The sequence below is a fragment of the Xenopus tropicalis genome, chromosome 7 (genome assembly GCF_000004195.4).
Source record: "Xenopus tropicalis strain Nigerian chromosome 7, UCB_Xtro_10.0, whole genome shotgun sequence".
Lineage (NCBI taxonomy): Eukaryota > Metazoa > Chordata > Amphibia > Anura > Pipidae > Xenopus > Xenopus tropicalis.
The window spans coordinates 25,342,057-25,357,927 of NC_030683.2; the positions used below are offsets into that span (position 1 = coordinate 25,342,057).

Genomic DNA, 15,871 nt, shown 5'->3' on the forward strand with positions numbered 1-15,871 from the left:
GAAAGCCCTGAAATACGGGAGGGCCATCTCCCATAGACTGTATTTTAATGAAATAAATTTTAATTTTTGAAAATGGTTTCCTTTTCTCTGTAATAATAAAACAGTACCTGTACTTGATCCCAACTAAGATATAATCACCCCTTATTGGGGGCAGAACAGCCCTATTGGCGTTTATTTAATGGTTAAATGATTCCCTTTTCTCTGTAATAATAAAACAGTACCTGTACTTGATCCCAACTAAGATATAATTACCCCTTATTGGGGCAGAACAGCCCTATTGGGTTTATTTAATGGTTAAATGATTCCCTTTTCTCTGTAATAATAAAACAGTACCTGTACTTGATCCCAACTAAGATATAATTACCCCTTATTGGGGGCAGAACAGCCCTATTGGGTTTATTTCATGGTTAAATGATTCCTTTTTCTCTGTAATAATAAAACAGTACCTGTACTTGATCCCAACTAAGATATAATTACCCCTTATTGGGGGCAGAACAGTCCTATTGGGTTTATTTAATGTTTAAATTATTTTTTAGTAGCCTTAAGGTATGGAGATCCCTTATCTGGAAAACCTCAGGTCCCTAGCATTCTGGAAATCAGGTCCCATACCTGTATTACATACTTTCTTATATTTAGAGCGCCAGCCTTCAAATTCTTTATCACTGCCGCTGAGTGACCCCCAGGAACTACAGCTGGCACATGGGAATACATGGAGCATCATGGTCATTCTACTGGATTGTCCAACCATTTGTCTGTACATAGACTCTTTAGTTGGGGATAACAATCTACTTGGCCATCTGCATGTGTTGGGTCACACATAAGTGACAGGATCTGGGCATGAAGCAGTATTAAGGGAGCCTCATTCAACACAATCTGGCCATTCGGCCCGCAGATGAGGGAAAAAACCCTGCAATTTCTAAACATCTTAAAATAATACTGTCATGGGAAACCATGTTTTTTTAAAAAAAAAACACATCAGTTAATAGAGCTTCTCCGGCAGAATTCTGCTTTGCAATCCTTTATTCAAAAGCACAGATTTTTTTATATTTAATTTTAAAATTTCACATGGGGCTAGCCATATTCTTAATTTCCCAGGGTGCCACAGCCATGTGACCTGCACTCTGATAAACTTCAGTCACACTTTACTGCTGCGCTGCAAGTTGAAGTGATATCCCCCCCCCCCCTCAGCAGCCGATCAGCAGAACAATGGGAAGGGAGCAAGACAGCAGCTCCCAGTAGGTATCAGAATAGCACTCAATAGTAAGAAATCCAAGTCCAGCTTGGGACTCCTTCAGTTACATGGGAGTAGGAGAAACAATAGGTTAGCTGAAAGCAGTTCTAATGGGTAGCGCTGGCTCCTTCTGAAAGCTCAGACTCAGGCACAATGCACTGAGATGGCGCCTACACACCAATATTACAGCTAAAAATACATTTGTTGGTTCAAGAATAAAATGTTAAATGGTAGAGTGAATTATTTGCAATGTAAACAGTGTCATTTAGAAATAAAAAGTACTCCATAAAAATCATGACAGTATCCCTTTAAGCAGATACCCAAAGTCTCAAACAAATGGAACCATGGGGCAGGTAAGTAGGGGTAAGTGGGGGGCGCATTTAGAAATAATGTAAAGTGCATTTTGTTGCCAATATTCTTTATTCCCTATCTTAGGATATAGTCGCATTGTAAAGGAAATACTTACAAAGTATAGATTAAAAATCACAGCCCTGAGAACCTAAAGTCATGTCATTAGAAAAGGCGGCTGGGGACAGTGACAGCGAGGAGGCTGCTTTCTCAGTCTCAGCGGCCACTCCGAATCTCAAGGTATAAAAAACGATCGTCCTTGTTAAAATACCACGCTGGCATCACGCTGGCAGGCTCTTAGCAGCAATGTTAGAAGCAATTAAATAAAATATTTACAATCCTGTATTTGCTGTGCACGTTGGCCCTTTTTCTTTTTTTTTTTTTTGCAAAAAGTCTTATCTGCTGTATATCAAATAAAAACAGGGCAAATTACTGTGATTTTTCTTACAGTTCTAGCACAGTCCTGTGCCTTCTTCTGGAGAAAAAGTAAAGGGGGACCCCTCGCATAAACAAAAGATCATTCATGTCCCTCATTCTGAGCCACAGGAACAGGAAAATGAATTAAAAGTTTCTATAGCAGTTATGATTGCAGTGCACAATGCACATTATTATGTGTATAATGGGAATCCTCTTACTCCTACAAGGAGCAGTGCTGGGCATTGTGGCCACTATGAGTATGAGAACAGCGGTGGACATCATGCTTATTGCCTGACTGCTATAGGCAGTGGGCACGATATGGGTATCCCACAAATGGTATTTGTGCAACGGTGCACATTATGGGTATCCCCTGACCAGTATAAGGGCAACGGTGCACATTATGGGTATCCCCTGACCAGTATAGGGGCAACGGTGCACATTATCGGTATCCCCTGACCAGTATAAGAGCAACGGTGCACATTATGGGTATCCCCTGACTGGTATGCAGACAGTGTTATGCATTATGGGTAACAACTGAATTGTATAAGGGCAGTGGTGCACGCTATGGGTTTACCCTGGCTGGTATGGGGGCAGTGGTGCATATTATCGGTATTCCCTGATTGTGCAGGGTCAGTGGGGTACGTTATGGGTATCCCTTGGCTGGTATGGGGGAGTGGTGCATAATATCGGTATTCCCTGATTGTGCAGGGTCAGTGGGGTATGTTATGGGTATCCCTTGGCTGGTATGGGGGCAGTGGTGTATATTATCAGTATTCCCTGTGCAGGGTCAGTGGGGTATGTTATGGGTATCCTTTGATTGATATGAGGGTAGCGGTGCACATTATGCGTATCCCCTGACAGGTATAGGAGCAGTGGTGCACATTAAGGGTATCATCTGATCAGTATGGGGTCAATGCTGCACATCATGGGTGTCCCTTGAGTGCTCTAAGGGCAACAATGCACATTATTGATATCCCCTAATTGGTATGGGGGAGGTGGTGTATAATGCACATTATGGGTATCCCCTGACTGGTGTAGGGGCAATTGTGCACATTATGGGTATCCCCTGACTGGTATAGTGACAGTGGTGCGATGGTGCACATTATTAGTATCCCCTGACTAGTGTATTGGCGGCGGTTTACTATATGGGTATTCCGTGAATATAATGAGGGCAGTGGTGCACATTACACGAATCTCCTGACTGGTATAGGGATAGTGGTGCACATTATGGGTATCCCCTGACAGACATGGGGGCAGTGATGCAAATGGTGGGTATCCCTTGATATAAGGGCAGATCTGGATGATATGCTGCAGAGGTGAATGTTACGAGTGCTGAGACATCCCGTTCACCAGACTCCTGAGTTGCTTCACAACAGTCTCTATTAGCTTCTGTTTGTCTCTGTCATTTTTTCTGAACTGAGAAAAGATGTTGTTCTTCTTGCTGCTGTCTTTCATCCTGGAGAAGGAGAAAGAGTTAAGTTAAAGTAAGCTCTCCAACTCATGGGGAAACACATAGCTATGTATTCAAAATTAAAATACTAAATATTATTATTATTTATATAGAGCCATCAGTGTACGCAGCGCTTTACAGAATAAAGGGGTACAAAAGACAGAACAGTTAACGTGTCCATATAAACGATTCACAAAAATGGGTTACAGTTACATAAATGCAGTATTAGACCTCTCTGACCAGTCACACTGTGACTCTGTTGCACATGTACCGTTTTCATGATACAGTCAAGGTCACAGACAGACAGATATACACGTACAAGCAAACCTTCTCATTCCAAAACAGACTGCCCAATCTGCCCAAATCCAATGCAATCCCTGCAGTCGCCAGATCCGTAGGTGTGTACTTACTTCTCCAGCAGTATCAGGGCTGTACTTGGATTCACTCTCAGGTATTTGGAGTACGGCTGCCCATAATCAGCTAAGTAAGCTGACCAGTCCCACACCATAAAAAGGTCCAGAAGCTGAAATACACAAAATGGCAACAATTTGTAAGAACCAAAGGGAATGATTGCATGTAATTTTCTCTAAAAAGGCACATTAAGACAATATTACAGTATATCAACAGCCAAAACAAAGGGCCTCATACATCACTGCCCTATGTACAAGTGCTTTAGCGCTAAATGCAAAAGAGGGCAATCTGCACTGAACCTCGCAAACCACCATTTTTTTTAACCCACAATGCAGCAGTTTTCCCAGAATTTCAGCATAACTGCATAACTTTAATGAATGGCTTCAATAAACCCAAACATTGTGTCCATTTCAGTGTGACTGCATTGGCAGCTGTGCTAGCAAATGAGGCACAAACAATGTACCAATATAAGTACGAATCAGGGTTAAATTGCATGCGTGTAAATACGGTTGTCATGCATAAAAATAAGCAAGTCCTGGACTAAAGAAGGTTGCCACCATGCATCCCAGTGACAATTAGTAGGCACTAAGGCAAAGGCACACTAGTCCCTACTATAATGCCATAAGCATTTTACACCTAGAACTGTGCCCACGTTGTATGTTCTCCTACATTTCCCGGAGCTACCTTGGAAGTAGAACACAAAATCAAAACAAAAAAAATGGCTGTGAAAAAACAAAAGGGGAATCACAAAAGTGTCAGTAAGTACACAGTTTCGCACAACAGATTCACAAAAGGCATCTTATAGTTTTATGGATTAGTCGTAATGCCGCCATTGTTATTGCGTTGTGAAGATGTTGTTTGGGCACCAAAACATTTTTCCTCTATACAGACTTAAGGCAAATTAACCATTTTTCCTCTATATTTTCATTATGGTGAAGAAATTGTGGTGTAAAAAATGTAGTTGTTATGACATTCTCAAAATGGTATGTATGGCGCAAAAATAACCACATCCACTTTTTAAAAACGTTTTTTGAAAATTGTCAGTAGAGGAGGAAAAATACGACATTATTTCCGATATTTTCCTTTACTAACATTGTTGTGAATTCCCCCAAAGAATATGAAATTCCAGGGTAATAGAAAGCAGGGTTTTACTTAATTAAGTTCCTGGGACAATTGCAATTAGTTTATCCTCAGTGAAGAATCCCAGGCTAAACATGCAGTGAGCTGCTGCCAGAATTCACCGGGGAATCCCTTATTCCTAAACACAAACAGAATGATCCCCTCATCCCTATCATTATCTTAAGGTCCACCTCAGCGGCTCTCGGGTCAATACTGAGGTAATCTTTTAAAAGCTAATGTGTCTGAACTAAAACAACTATCCCTTTTATTCAGGTTTAAAGCCATAATCCATCTAAGCCATTTAAACCGACTTCCTTTCCAGCTTCTTACTGTTTGTTACCATTAAATACTTTGCTTACAAACCCTCCCGGGTTACGTTCTACCATAACGCACACAGACAGCGGCACCAGGTTTCAGAACCATTAGCTGCCCCCTGTTTATAAGCAGTCAATGTAGAATTTTTTTTTTTTTAAATATCTTATTTCAACCATTTATAAAAGTTTCATTTTGCAGAGAAAAAAATCCTATGGTGAAGATACATTTCTATTCTCATTGCATTTCTGTTTGTGGTGTTGTGTCACATAAATATATAGGTATGGGACCTGTTAAACAGAAAGCTCAGGATCTGGGGTTTTCTAAATAAGGGATCTTTCCTTAATTTGGATCTTCATACTTTAAGCCTACCAAAACATTATTTAAACATGAAATAAACCCAATTGAATTGTTTCTGCCTCCTATGGATTAACTATATCTTAGTTGGGATCAAGTACAAGGTTCCTTCTTATTAGCAAGAAAAGGACAATTATTGTAAAAATGTTGAATTATCTAATTAAAATTGGGTTTATGGGAGAGAGATGGCCTTTCTTTAATTTGGAACTTTCTGAATAACGGGTTTTCTGGCTAACGGATCCCATACCTGTAATAAAATGTCAATGGAGTAATGATATTAAAAATGACGATGTCCTGTAGAATCTGGTTTTGGCAAAATGAGAACCAAAATTTTAATTTGCAACACACACTTTACTAAAGTCATGGAAATGCCAAAAAAGTAGAGAAACTTCCTTGCAATTTGCTTTCCAATATCTACAATGTCAAAACTTTACACACTGCAGTTTTATCTTTCAACAAATTTCCAATTCAAAAGACGAATTCAGTTCTAGACTGAAAATTTAAATATATATAGGGACCTGAGGTAAAGGTCCAAGAGCCACACTTTACTGAGCAGAGATTAGTAAGTTATTGATTAGAAGTAAATATAAAATATATCTGGTTCTTGTCATGCAAACATATCTCCCAGTGGTCCTGAATCATTGACCCCAAAAGGGGGAAGAGGTTCCCATAATTGGGCAGGGCTTCAGGCAGATGGGGCAGGCCTGGGTATAGCGGGTGTGGCAACACCATAAAAGGTTTTCAGCCAAATGGAAGACTGCTATAGCAGTAATTGTTAATGAAGCACAGAAAATGTATTTGTTGTTGAAACCTCTTTATTTCAACAATAACAAGAGTGAAAAATACCAATGACTTCTTTAACTTTGTCCAAAATTAGTTCTTTATGCCGCCAGAAGAAAACAATGCAATTTTGCCAAATTCCAGTGATATTTTGGTCAAAGTGGATGTCGACTGAGAAAAACGAATCCAAGATAAAGTCGCATTTCTGCCAAAGCTTTATAAACAGGTGAAATTACAAATACTACACGTTCCACTGATTTTTGGCTCTGGCACTTTATAAACAACCTTACCAGATTTCCCCAAACCCCCAAACATTAAAGAAATGTGATTGCCGTCAGTGCACTGCTGTACGCGAACATCTGTTCTGAAATTCATTATTATTAGTAGCTAATTACTCCTATATGTCAACAATTAAAATGACAAAGTAGCTCTTTTCCACCCTATTTAACTAAGCCAAAGTTTTCTGGCCAAGGACACAAATGACAGCAATGGAAGACACTTTAAAGAATGCTGGTTGCAGCCTTTTTTGCCCCATTCAGGATGGACAAAAAAATCACTTGGGGTCAGGGGGTGACCCTTCCATTCCTGAGTATGAAGGATGCCTTTTCCCCTATTTCCACAGGCACAGAGGGAAGAAAGAATGGTTCTCCTCTGCTGAATAAAACTCTGCATAAATTCCAGCTGTGAGCACCCAATCAATTCTTCTGCCGACACAATGGTGCCCACCGTGCTTATCTTTCACTTCTCTATTTAACCGTCAGCTGTCGCCCACTGTCACTCAAACGTCTCCCATCTACATTATTCTTCCAGTTCCTTCACTTGTATTTGTTGTCGTTGGACGGCCACTGAACAAGCCATAAAACCATTGGCCAAAGCCAAGGGGGGGCGGGGGGGGGAGAGTATAATTATTTTCTTAACAGGTTTGTTGTAGTACTTTGTGGCTGATCAAAAGGAGGGTCTTTCCTTTATGGGGGGCTGCTTACTTCAAAATGTATTGCAGCTGGGAAGTATCGAGGAGCTTTGTCCCACCTCAAACCTCTTTTGAGTTAAGTTAATCTTTTTCCAAGGCTACAAAGAACAGCACCACCAACTATGGCCCAGCAGGCAAAGGGACCATGGCTTTAATAGAATAATATGTGAATAAAACATCTTCTATTAATGGGGGGGTTCAAAACATTTTACAAAGTGCTTCAATGATGAAGATTGCCTCTCTTGGGGCAGATTTCTCAACATTCAAAACTGAGCACAACAAACACACTTTGGAATTTAAGTTTCACAAACACAAAAAGTCAAGGTTTATTTGAGCAAAAAACAAACAAAAAACAAATACAAAAAATGGAATATTTCTTTTCAAACTATAAGAGCTTTTAAAATGTGAGTTTTGAAACTTTGCAGGCCCTTTGAAAATGAGGAGTAGAATGTGAGTTTTTTAAACAAGAAGGTTTTTGACAGTCAAGTTTTTCCAGAAACTAATGATTTAGTTTAGAAGGGGAAAGGAGGCAATCGGAGTGCTGCAGTGGTTTGCTATAACTGTTTATGCCCATTCTCTAATTTTTCCTTGAACACATCCGAATACCAAGATACCAGGAACTGGGCTGGGTTATTGACCGATTGGGATTGTGGCCAAACATGGACTGAATTTTCATTCAAGTATCACGTTATTTATGACCCACGGATGTACGTAAAGGATACAAACTGTCATGCTTTGATTGTTGGGTTTACCCAAAAGCCCCATATGGTTATTTCTTTCTACATAACATTCCATGTTTCTTAACATAGGTAACATATGTGATTATTTTTCACAGAAGACTATTGGGGACATTTATGATCAAATATGCAGTGAGCAATTTCAAGTGCCATTTTGTTGTTATAAAGCCACATTGCGCATAATGCAATTGCGCTGCACCGGACACAAATGTAGGGGATATATTTTGCAAGCGCTTCACAGCAAATTGGATGTTATTGCACTGAAGTCAGCTTGCCAGTTAGTTGTTAGGCAACAAGTGACGTTTGCAAGCTATTTTTTTAAAAGCAGTGCGTAGGGCCGACTCAGGGTGCAAGGAAAACCCTTGTCCATAAGCGCAGAAGTGTTTGATTTGGAATGGAAGGGAAGAAGCACTCATGGGCGCTGAGTGCAAAGAGCCCATTTTGACGCAAATACCTTTAAAGAATGGGGTTACAACTGACTTTGGGGGAGACCCTTAAAGGAAAAGGAAAGGTAAAAACTAAGTAATCTTTATCAGAAAGGTCTATGTAAATACAGCCATAAGCACTCACAGAAATGCTGCACTGAGTCCTCTAGAAACACAGGATTTCTTGTCTCCTTTTCTGTAAACATGTTCTTGGGGTATCTGACTTCCTCTCTCAAAAAAATCCTTCATTCTCACAAGAACTCATTCCCCCTCCCATCAGAATGTGTGATCTGAGCTACCAACGGCCAGAGCTGCAGCACAAAAGCTATCGAAACCAAGCTAAAATGGAAGCTGCTATCTTAAACAAATGGAGGGAGCTTCTAGGGCTATTTACTCCGGTATGGTAAAGCTTTCTGCAGATTGAATATAGCGTTCTAGGTGGCACTGATGTGGCGAATCTATTGGCAATAAAATGCCAAACTGCCTTTTTAAGAAATTTAGTTGAGCCAAAACAAGACAAGTTAACAGGCTCATTAACATCTATATATTTAATACTTTAGCTAGCTAGCAAAATTAGCCAACATCTTTCCATGGCTGCATATTGGCCAATGAGCATTTTCTTGGCAGGCTCGATCCTACAAGTATGCAGTCCACATCAGACCACATTTCATCTCCACGGCACGTCCTCTAGTTTTTTTGTGCTGATGGCCCAAAGTTGAGTTCAGCGCAATTGTTCCAACCAAGCAGCCACCTGTCCATACAATGCATTGCTAGTGGCACGACAGAATGTGACACTGCAGAACCATTTTCGGCAAAGACTTGTGGAAGCTGCTGTTATCAGTGACTGATCAGACTTTCCAGCTAATGAACCTTCAAGCTCACAGCTGCTTTAATGAGCTTCCGCCACTCGGGCGCGCCTACTTGTAATGAATTGTGACTCTTTCACTAAACATCCGCTTTAGTAAATCAATTTATCCTATTTCGGCTTTTTTTCTCTGGCACAAGTTCCTCTAAAACAAAAAAACAAAACATGGTAAATATAAATAAGAGCCGCCGTGAGCAGCTATTTTAATGGCCTTCTGCCACATGGGGGTGTTTATGCTGAATTAATGGCGCCGTTTCAGGAAACATCCTCTTTAGTAAATCAATTTAAAGGTGTTCTCTGTAATAATGTCTCTAGGACGAAAACAAAAGGTGATAAATATAAGTAAAAGTATCTTCATCTAATAAATGGTTCCATTAAGTAATATGTGCCGTACTTGTTATCACATTATTGTTTTATTCTCTTGTAACAGTACTAAATACATGCAGAACAATATCACTCGTTCCCTCTCCTCCTCTGTTTCTTTGCTTGTTGCTAATTAAATGCCCCCAGTATGAATAGGCAGGATCTGTAAGTGCCTTTGTGCATCTACTAAACTGATGCCCTGGGGCAAGGCCAACTAAACCCCATGAAATACTGGGGAGCTTCGACTTCCGTACAGGGGAGGCTCACCTCTACCATAACTTTTAGTTTTACAATGCCCTATTCCCAGCAAATTTGCAGTTGGTCTTCATTATTTATTTATTTATTTATTTTTTATTTCAATATGTTTTTTATTTGAAAAAGCAAAAGACATACAGGCTACTTTCCAAATATCACCGTATATACAAGCATAATTACAATATCATAGAGTACCAAAGCTTTTTGATGAGATACAGGTTGTAAACATAGTTTAGTAAGTAGTCTGAAATGTTTCCGTCGGGGGCCAGGGGGTTCCCCATGGGGCACCCTGGATCCCTCTCTTTATTATCTTTAAAAACTGAATAACTATAACTATATACAATAGACGGGATAAGTAGCTATGATTTTTATAATTTTTATTCGGGGATCCGACCAGATTCATTATTTATTTTTTATATATTTTTTTAATTATTATTATTATTGGTCTGTGAAGTTACCATTTTATTATAATTATTGTTTCAGTGTATTCATTATCTTTCCAGTCAGTCTCTCTCCTATTCATATTCCAAACAAAAGCTAAATAACTGAAAAGTCATAAAAAATGGAAACCAATGACATTGTCTCAGAATACCTATTCTAGTATGTAATACCAGTTAATGTAAAGGTCATACTGCACTACACATTGGGCCCGATTCACTAAAGTCCGAAATAAGGAGTGCTATTTATAGCATGCGTTAAAAATCTTATCACTTCTTATTTTTCATTCGATTCACTAAAAGGACACTTGTCATAATTAAGAAGCGATGTTCTTGGCGTTATTTATCTTACGATGACATATTTTCAAGCAATATATTACGCAGTGCACAAGATATTACGCAGCGCGCGATATTTTACGCAGAGCGCAATATATTACACACGTAACCATTACTTTCTGAAAACCACCATTTCCCTGAAAACTGGAGGATGCATCACTCTAGGGCCAACACAGACTTGAAAAAATACGACTGCAAACTCCATGTTGTGTTGCCAATAGCTCACAAACCGCAATTTTCTTTAAGTACCGCCTGCCCCAAGTAGGGTTAATATTCACACAGATTAACACGATATTTTGCACGTTTAACGCTTACTATGTGTTTGTGAATCATGCGTTAGTACTATTTCTATTCGCTAATTAACGCAATGCGTTTTTTTTGTGCATGCGATATGCGGATTAACACATGCGAAATGACTTTGATGAATCAGTACTTAATTATCGCATGCTTTTTAATGAAAAAAACTATGCGATAAGCGTTATTGACCACTAGTGAATCGGCCCCTATAACGCTTATCTCATAGTTTTTTTCATTAAAATATGTCATCGTAAGATAAATAACGCCAAGAACATCGCTTCTTAATTATGACAAGTGTCCTTTTAGTGAATCGAGCGAAAAATAAGAAGTGATAAAATTTTTAACGCATGCTATAAATAGCACTCCTTATTTCGGACTTTAGTGAATCGGGCCCATTGTTTCTATTAATCCTAAGGAGAGCATACATGGGCCAATAAAAGATGCTTATGACTTGGTAGATTATTGGCCCATGTATAGGGCCCTTTTGACAGATTGGGGCAAAAACTGGACTGATATCTAATGGGCAGGTACACAGAGCAGCATCAGAGGGTGTGGATCAGCTGTACCCCCTGCTATGGGGCACATGGAAAGGACCCCTGTCCTGTTTCCATAGGCTGAAATGGAGATCAGAGACCTGCAGCAATGCTAGAAGACGAGAATGCAGTGTGCAAACCTTTTTAAAAAAATGGGCAATTGCAGTTTTTTTTGTACAGGTATGGGACCTGTTATCCGGTTTTTCTGGATAGGGTCTTTCTGTAATTTGGATCTCTATACGCTAATATCATTTAAACATTAAATGACAGAGAAAAAAGTAATACTTTTTTAAAATTTGACTTCTTTTTATTAACATGAAGTCTATGGGAGAAGGCCTTCCTGTAATTCAGAACTTTCCAGATAACAGATCCCATACCTGTATTTTGCACAATGGGTTCTGGTATGTTAAATGAGCACCAGTACGTGAAGAACAGACATTTATAAAAAAAAAACTCTCTCTCTCTCGGTTATGTTAATCTTTTCTTCTAAAGTTTTCAATAAAAACTCTATATATTTTGCTGTTCTGTTTTCCTTGCGTACTGATCTCTATTGTAAAATGTAATATACAATACATTAGGTATATGTGCCTGACGCTGGCAGCAAGCTGGGGAATCAATGAAATTCACGAGTATGCATTTAACTAGGAAATGCGTTTCGTTTAACGTCACGTATATCCAGAGACAAGCAACCACTTCTACTGCAAATAATAGAGATTAATCGGTTTTACTAGTAATCTGGGATTTTTAATCTATAAATCAGAGTCATGGACTCATGGAATAACTTTGCTAATTCCTGCTCTGAGGAACAGAATCTCTGTGTAGGAACATTAAAGGAAAACTATACCCCCAGAATAAATACTTAACCAACAGACAGTTTATATCATATTAAGTGGCCTATTACCAAAACTGGAATATATATATCAGTAAATATTGTCCTTTTACATTTAGAAACTACACCCCAACAAGTCCCACGATCATAGATTTTATACAGATTTCTCATGTGCTGATGGGAAATATTTATATTTAATAAAAGTCTTCAAGAGATGCTCTGTGGCCCTTTGCTCTCACACCCTCATACAGGTAACTTATTATAAAATGACTACTTCTAGTTGAGTGATGTGGAAACAGTTTAAAATAAAACCTTTATACCATATATTTTCATGAGATTATAGATGTAACATTATTACATTGGTTACAGGACATTATAAAAGTTTTCAGGTTTCTCTTGTACAGAGGGAGGACAATAAAATGGGAGTGAGAAAGGCTTTTTTTCTTTAAATGGGCATTCCACAACTTCCTATATGGAAAGAAAGGTAGAAGGATATTTAGATCTGGATAAGGGCCTGGATATTCATGAAAAATGTATACTCTTTTTCAACCTTTTTTTTTTAATTTAATTTTTTAATTAGGAAATATGTATGGTTGTGATTTCTTGCCCTCAACAGAGGAAATTCTGAAATCCCTGGGTCCACTAGGCAGCCTCTATATAATGAGTTGCTGAAGGCTTAACAGGCTGCAGCTGGGGGGAAGGGAGGGGTTTGTTTAGACAGAGGGCTTCTCAGTGTACTGCTAATTTGATTTTGTTTTGACCAGTAATAGTTAAAAAAATCATCTGTATGCCTTTTTGGGCTTGATTTGTGTTGGCAGAGCTGTAGGCTTGCATTTATGAGGGGCAGGGCAGAAGAAGTGTGCAGGTTTCCCTCCTCCTTTGCTCTACAAGTGCCCAGACCTGCACATCATTCAGATGTTAGGAAGCACTGACAGGTGCAGGCCTTATGAAAGCCCCCCTGTACTTGGTTGTGGCCCGGTAAGGACAAGGCTGCACCTGGTGGTGACGTGCATCTCGCACCAGATTTTTATTTCCAGGGGTGCCTGGAAATGGCTTCCATAATGTAGACTTTGTGAATGACAATGACCTGATCATACCCTGTTTTGCAATAGGGGGCAATAGGGGGCTTCCCAATTTATGTGATGATCCATTAGCGGTGGGTGAGTTCAAGCTGTCTCACAACGGATGCCTAAAATAAACGACGATTCTTTACAAATATACTTTGTTTGTACCTTTTTTTTTTTACTTCGTTTTTGCAAGAAAGAAAAGCCTATTGCTTCAGTAGGAGACAGATTTTATCTTGGCTATCCCAGATTGAAGTTAAAGCTGTCTGTAAATTTTAAACCCCATTTAATTTCTGTATCTTGGATTCCATTTTCAATAAGTCAGTTGGAATGAGAGCAAATCCAGGGAAGTGAAAGAAAGCTCTTCATGCTGTGTCCTAGAAGGTACAAGTCACTTGCATGGGTATGGGCAAAAGGAACAGGAAAAAGAAAGAGAAAGTCCCAGAGGGTGACTATTTTTCCTTTTTGCACACAATCCTACACAAAGTGGTGTGGTCTCTACTACTGTATAAGGACACATAAATCTGCAGGCCTCATAACATTGTCTGGAAACCTTCTGGTTTGACCTTGAGAACATACATGGACAGGGCAATAAAACTGACAACACAGCCCTGTCTGACATATCCGGCACCAGTGAGAAACCAGCTGCACTACACTTTGGCTTGGAAGCTACGGGCTAGACTTGGCCATACCCCGAAGCTAACTCTCTGATATCCGACTGATCAGCTGATGCATACAGTTCAAGTGATCATACAAGTCTATGGCCACCTTCCTTCTCTGCTGCTACCAAATGATCAGAAGTGCAGGAAATAAAGAGGCGCCATACCTTCCATTCACTTCTTCCTCACACTTTTTGCATTTAAGCACCACTTTGAGGTCCAACAATTGGTTAGGCCTCCTCCTTAGCTCAGTAATTCAGCTATAGTTCTAGGAATATCTAGGGCTGCAAATGTGCAAACTTCAACACAAATGAGGGACAGGCTGGGCTTACAGTGTATTTAGGGAAGAAAATAGGTAAAATATCACCTTAAATGACCTTTAGCTTTTGGCCCAGTAACTATCCAGGGCAATTACACAGTTTAAGGACAACTGCTAAAGGATAAGAGAAACATATGTTTCAAGTAGGCTCATTAGTTATATTTGTGAATCCCTCTAAGATGGAACCACATCTAACACCCAAAAGCTATCAGCCTATCAGGAAACAAATCACATTACCAAACACAGAAGATAACAACTACCAGGTCAAGCAGATCATTGGAATGAGTGTTCACCCCATTAATAGCTATAAGAGTTCAGGTAGAATGTAATTATCCCAATGCACTATTAGTCAAGCTCATAAACACAAGATTTAAAATGAAATGGTTGGTTTTTTATATGGGATGAATGGGAAAAATATATTTTGCTTAACCAAACTATAGGTTGATAGCTATAGACTGGTCCAATAAAAGCAATGATCTTGCTATAAGGTTACCAGATCACTGACTGCCAACTGTCTGTCGTGAAATTAAATTATTGCAGCCCTTCCAGTGGGTTTTTATAGATTTTTCAACATTGGAAAACTTAGTTTTGTACATTAAAGGTCAGTATAAAACTGGTGTCTAGATACAAAGGCCTGCATGCCATGCATAACCAGCAACCCCCCTTAGTACGCTGATACATGTTTTTTTTTCTAAGGGGGGAGCCAAAAACAAAATTAATAATAAGAGTGTGAATGGTTTTTCTTTGTTTCTAGCTTTTCTACCAGGCATGTTTCATAACCATTTAAGAGGTTTAACTTTACCCCATGTGGTTGCCAAGAGCCATACTTGTAAATGAATTCCTAGGGTGTAGGTTGAAAGAATGTCCTTGTTAGTTAATAAAATGTACTGCTGGAGTTCACGCTCCACTATCAGCAACCATTTTGCAGATCAGGGATATAGTCAAGCTCTCCCAGCTTTCATACGACAATGTATAAGATTAAAAAAAAAAAAAAAAAAATATATATATATACATACAGGTATGGGATCAATTATACAGTGCTGTATTTAGGTCCAGTGCCACCCTAGGCATTAGACCTAAATACATCCCCCCTGGATGCGGAAGTGACATGACGCGGACTTCCAGTCACGTTTGATGTCACTTCTGCACAAGTGATGTCACATAGTGCAGCGCACGCGCCACCCCCGGCACCAGATATCTGCAAAAACTCTCCATCTGGGGCTGAAGGAATTTTTAATTAAAAAAAAGAAAATGAAATACATAGGCACCCGGGTGCATATATATAAATACGCGCCCTGCCATTATATAAAAACTTGTTATCTAGAAAGCTCTGACTTATGGGAAGGACATCTCCCAT

General features: G+C 39.3%; 1 protein-coding gene across 4 annotated transcripts in view; it reads right to left on the reverse strand.

The window, feature by feature from the left end:
* Nucleotides 1–1,632: 1,632 nt before the first annotated feature.
* The window catches only part of exoc6 (exocyst complex component 6), a 165,342-nt gene continuing 151,103 nt past the window's right edge, over nt 1,633–15,871 (reverse strand). For all 4 annotated transcript variants that reach the window (XM_031905941.1, XM_031905939.1, XM_031905940.1 and 1 more), the window contains 2 exons: nt 3,857–3,969; nt 1,633–3,452 (listed from right to left, as the gene is read on the reverse strand). In XM_031905941.1, coding sequence (XP_031761801.1) covers nt 3,320–3,452; nt 3,857–3,969 — 246 coding nt within the window. In that variant the 3' untranslated portion in view covers nt 1,633–3,319. The remainder of the gene's footprint in view (nt 3,453–3,856; nt 3,970–15,871) is intronic.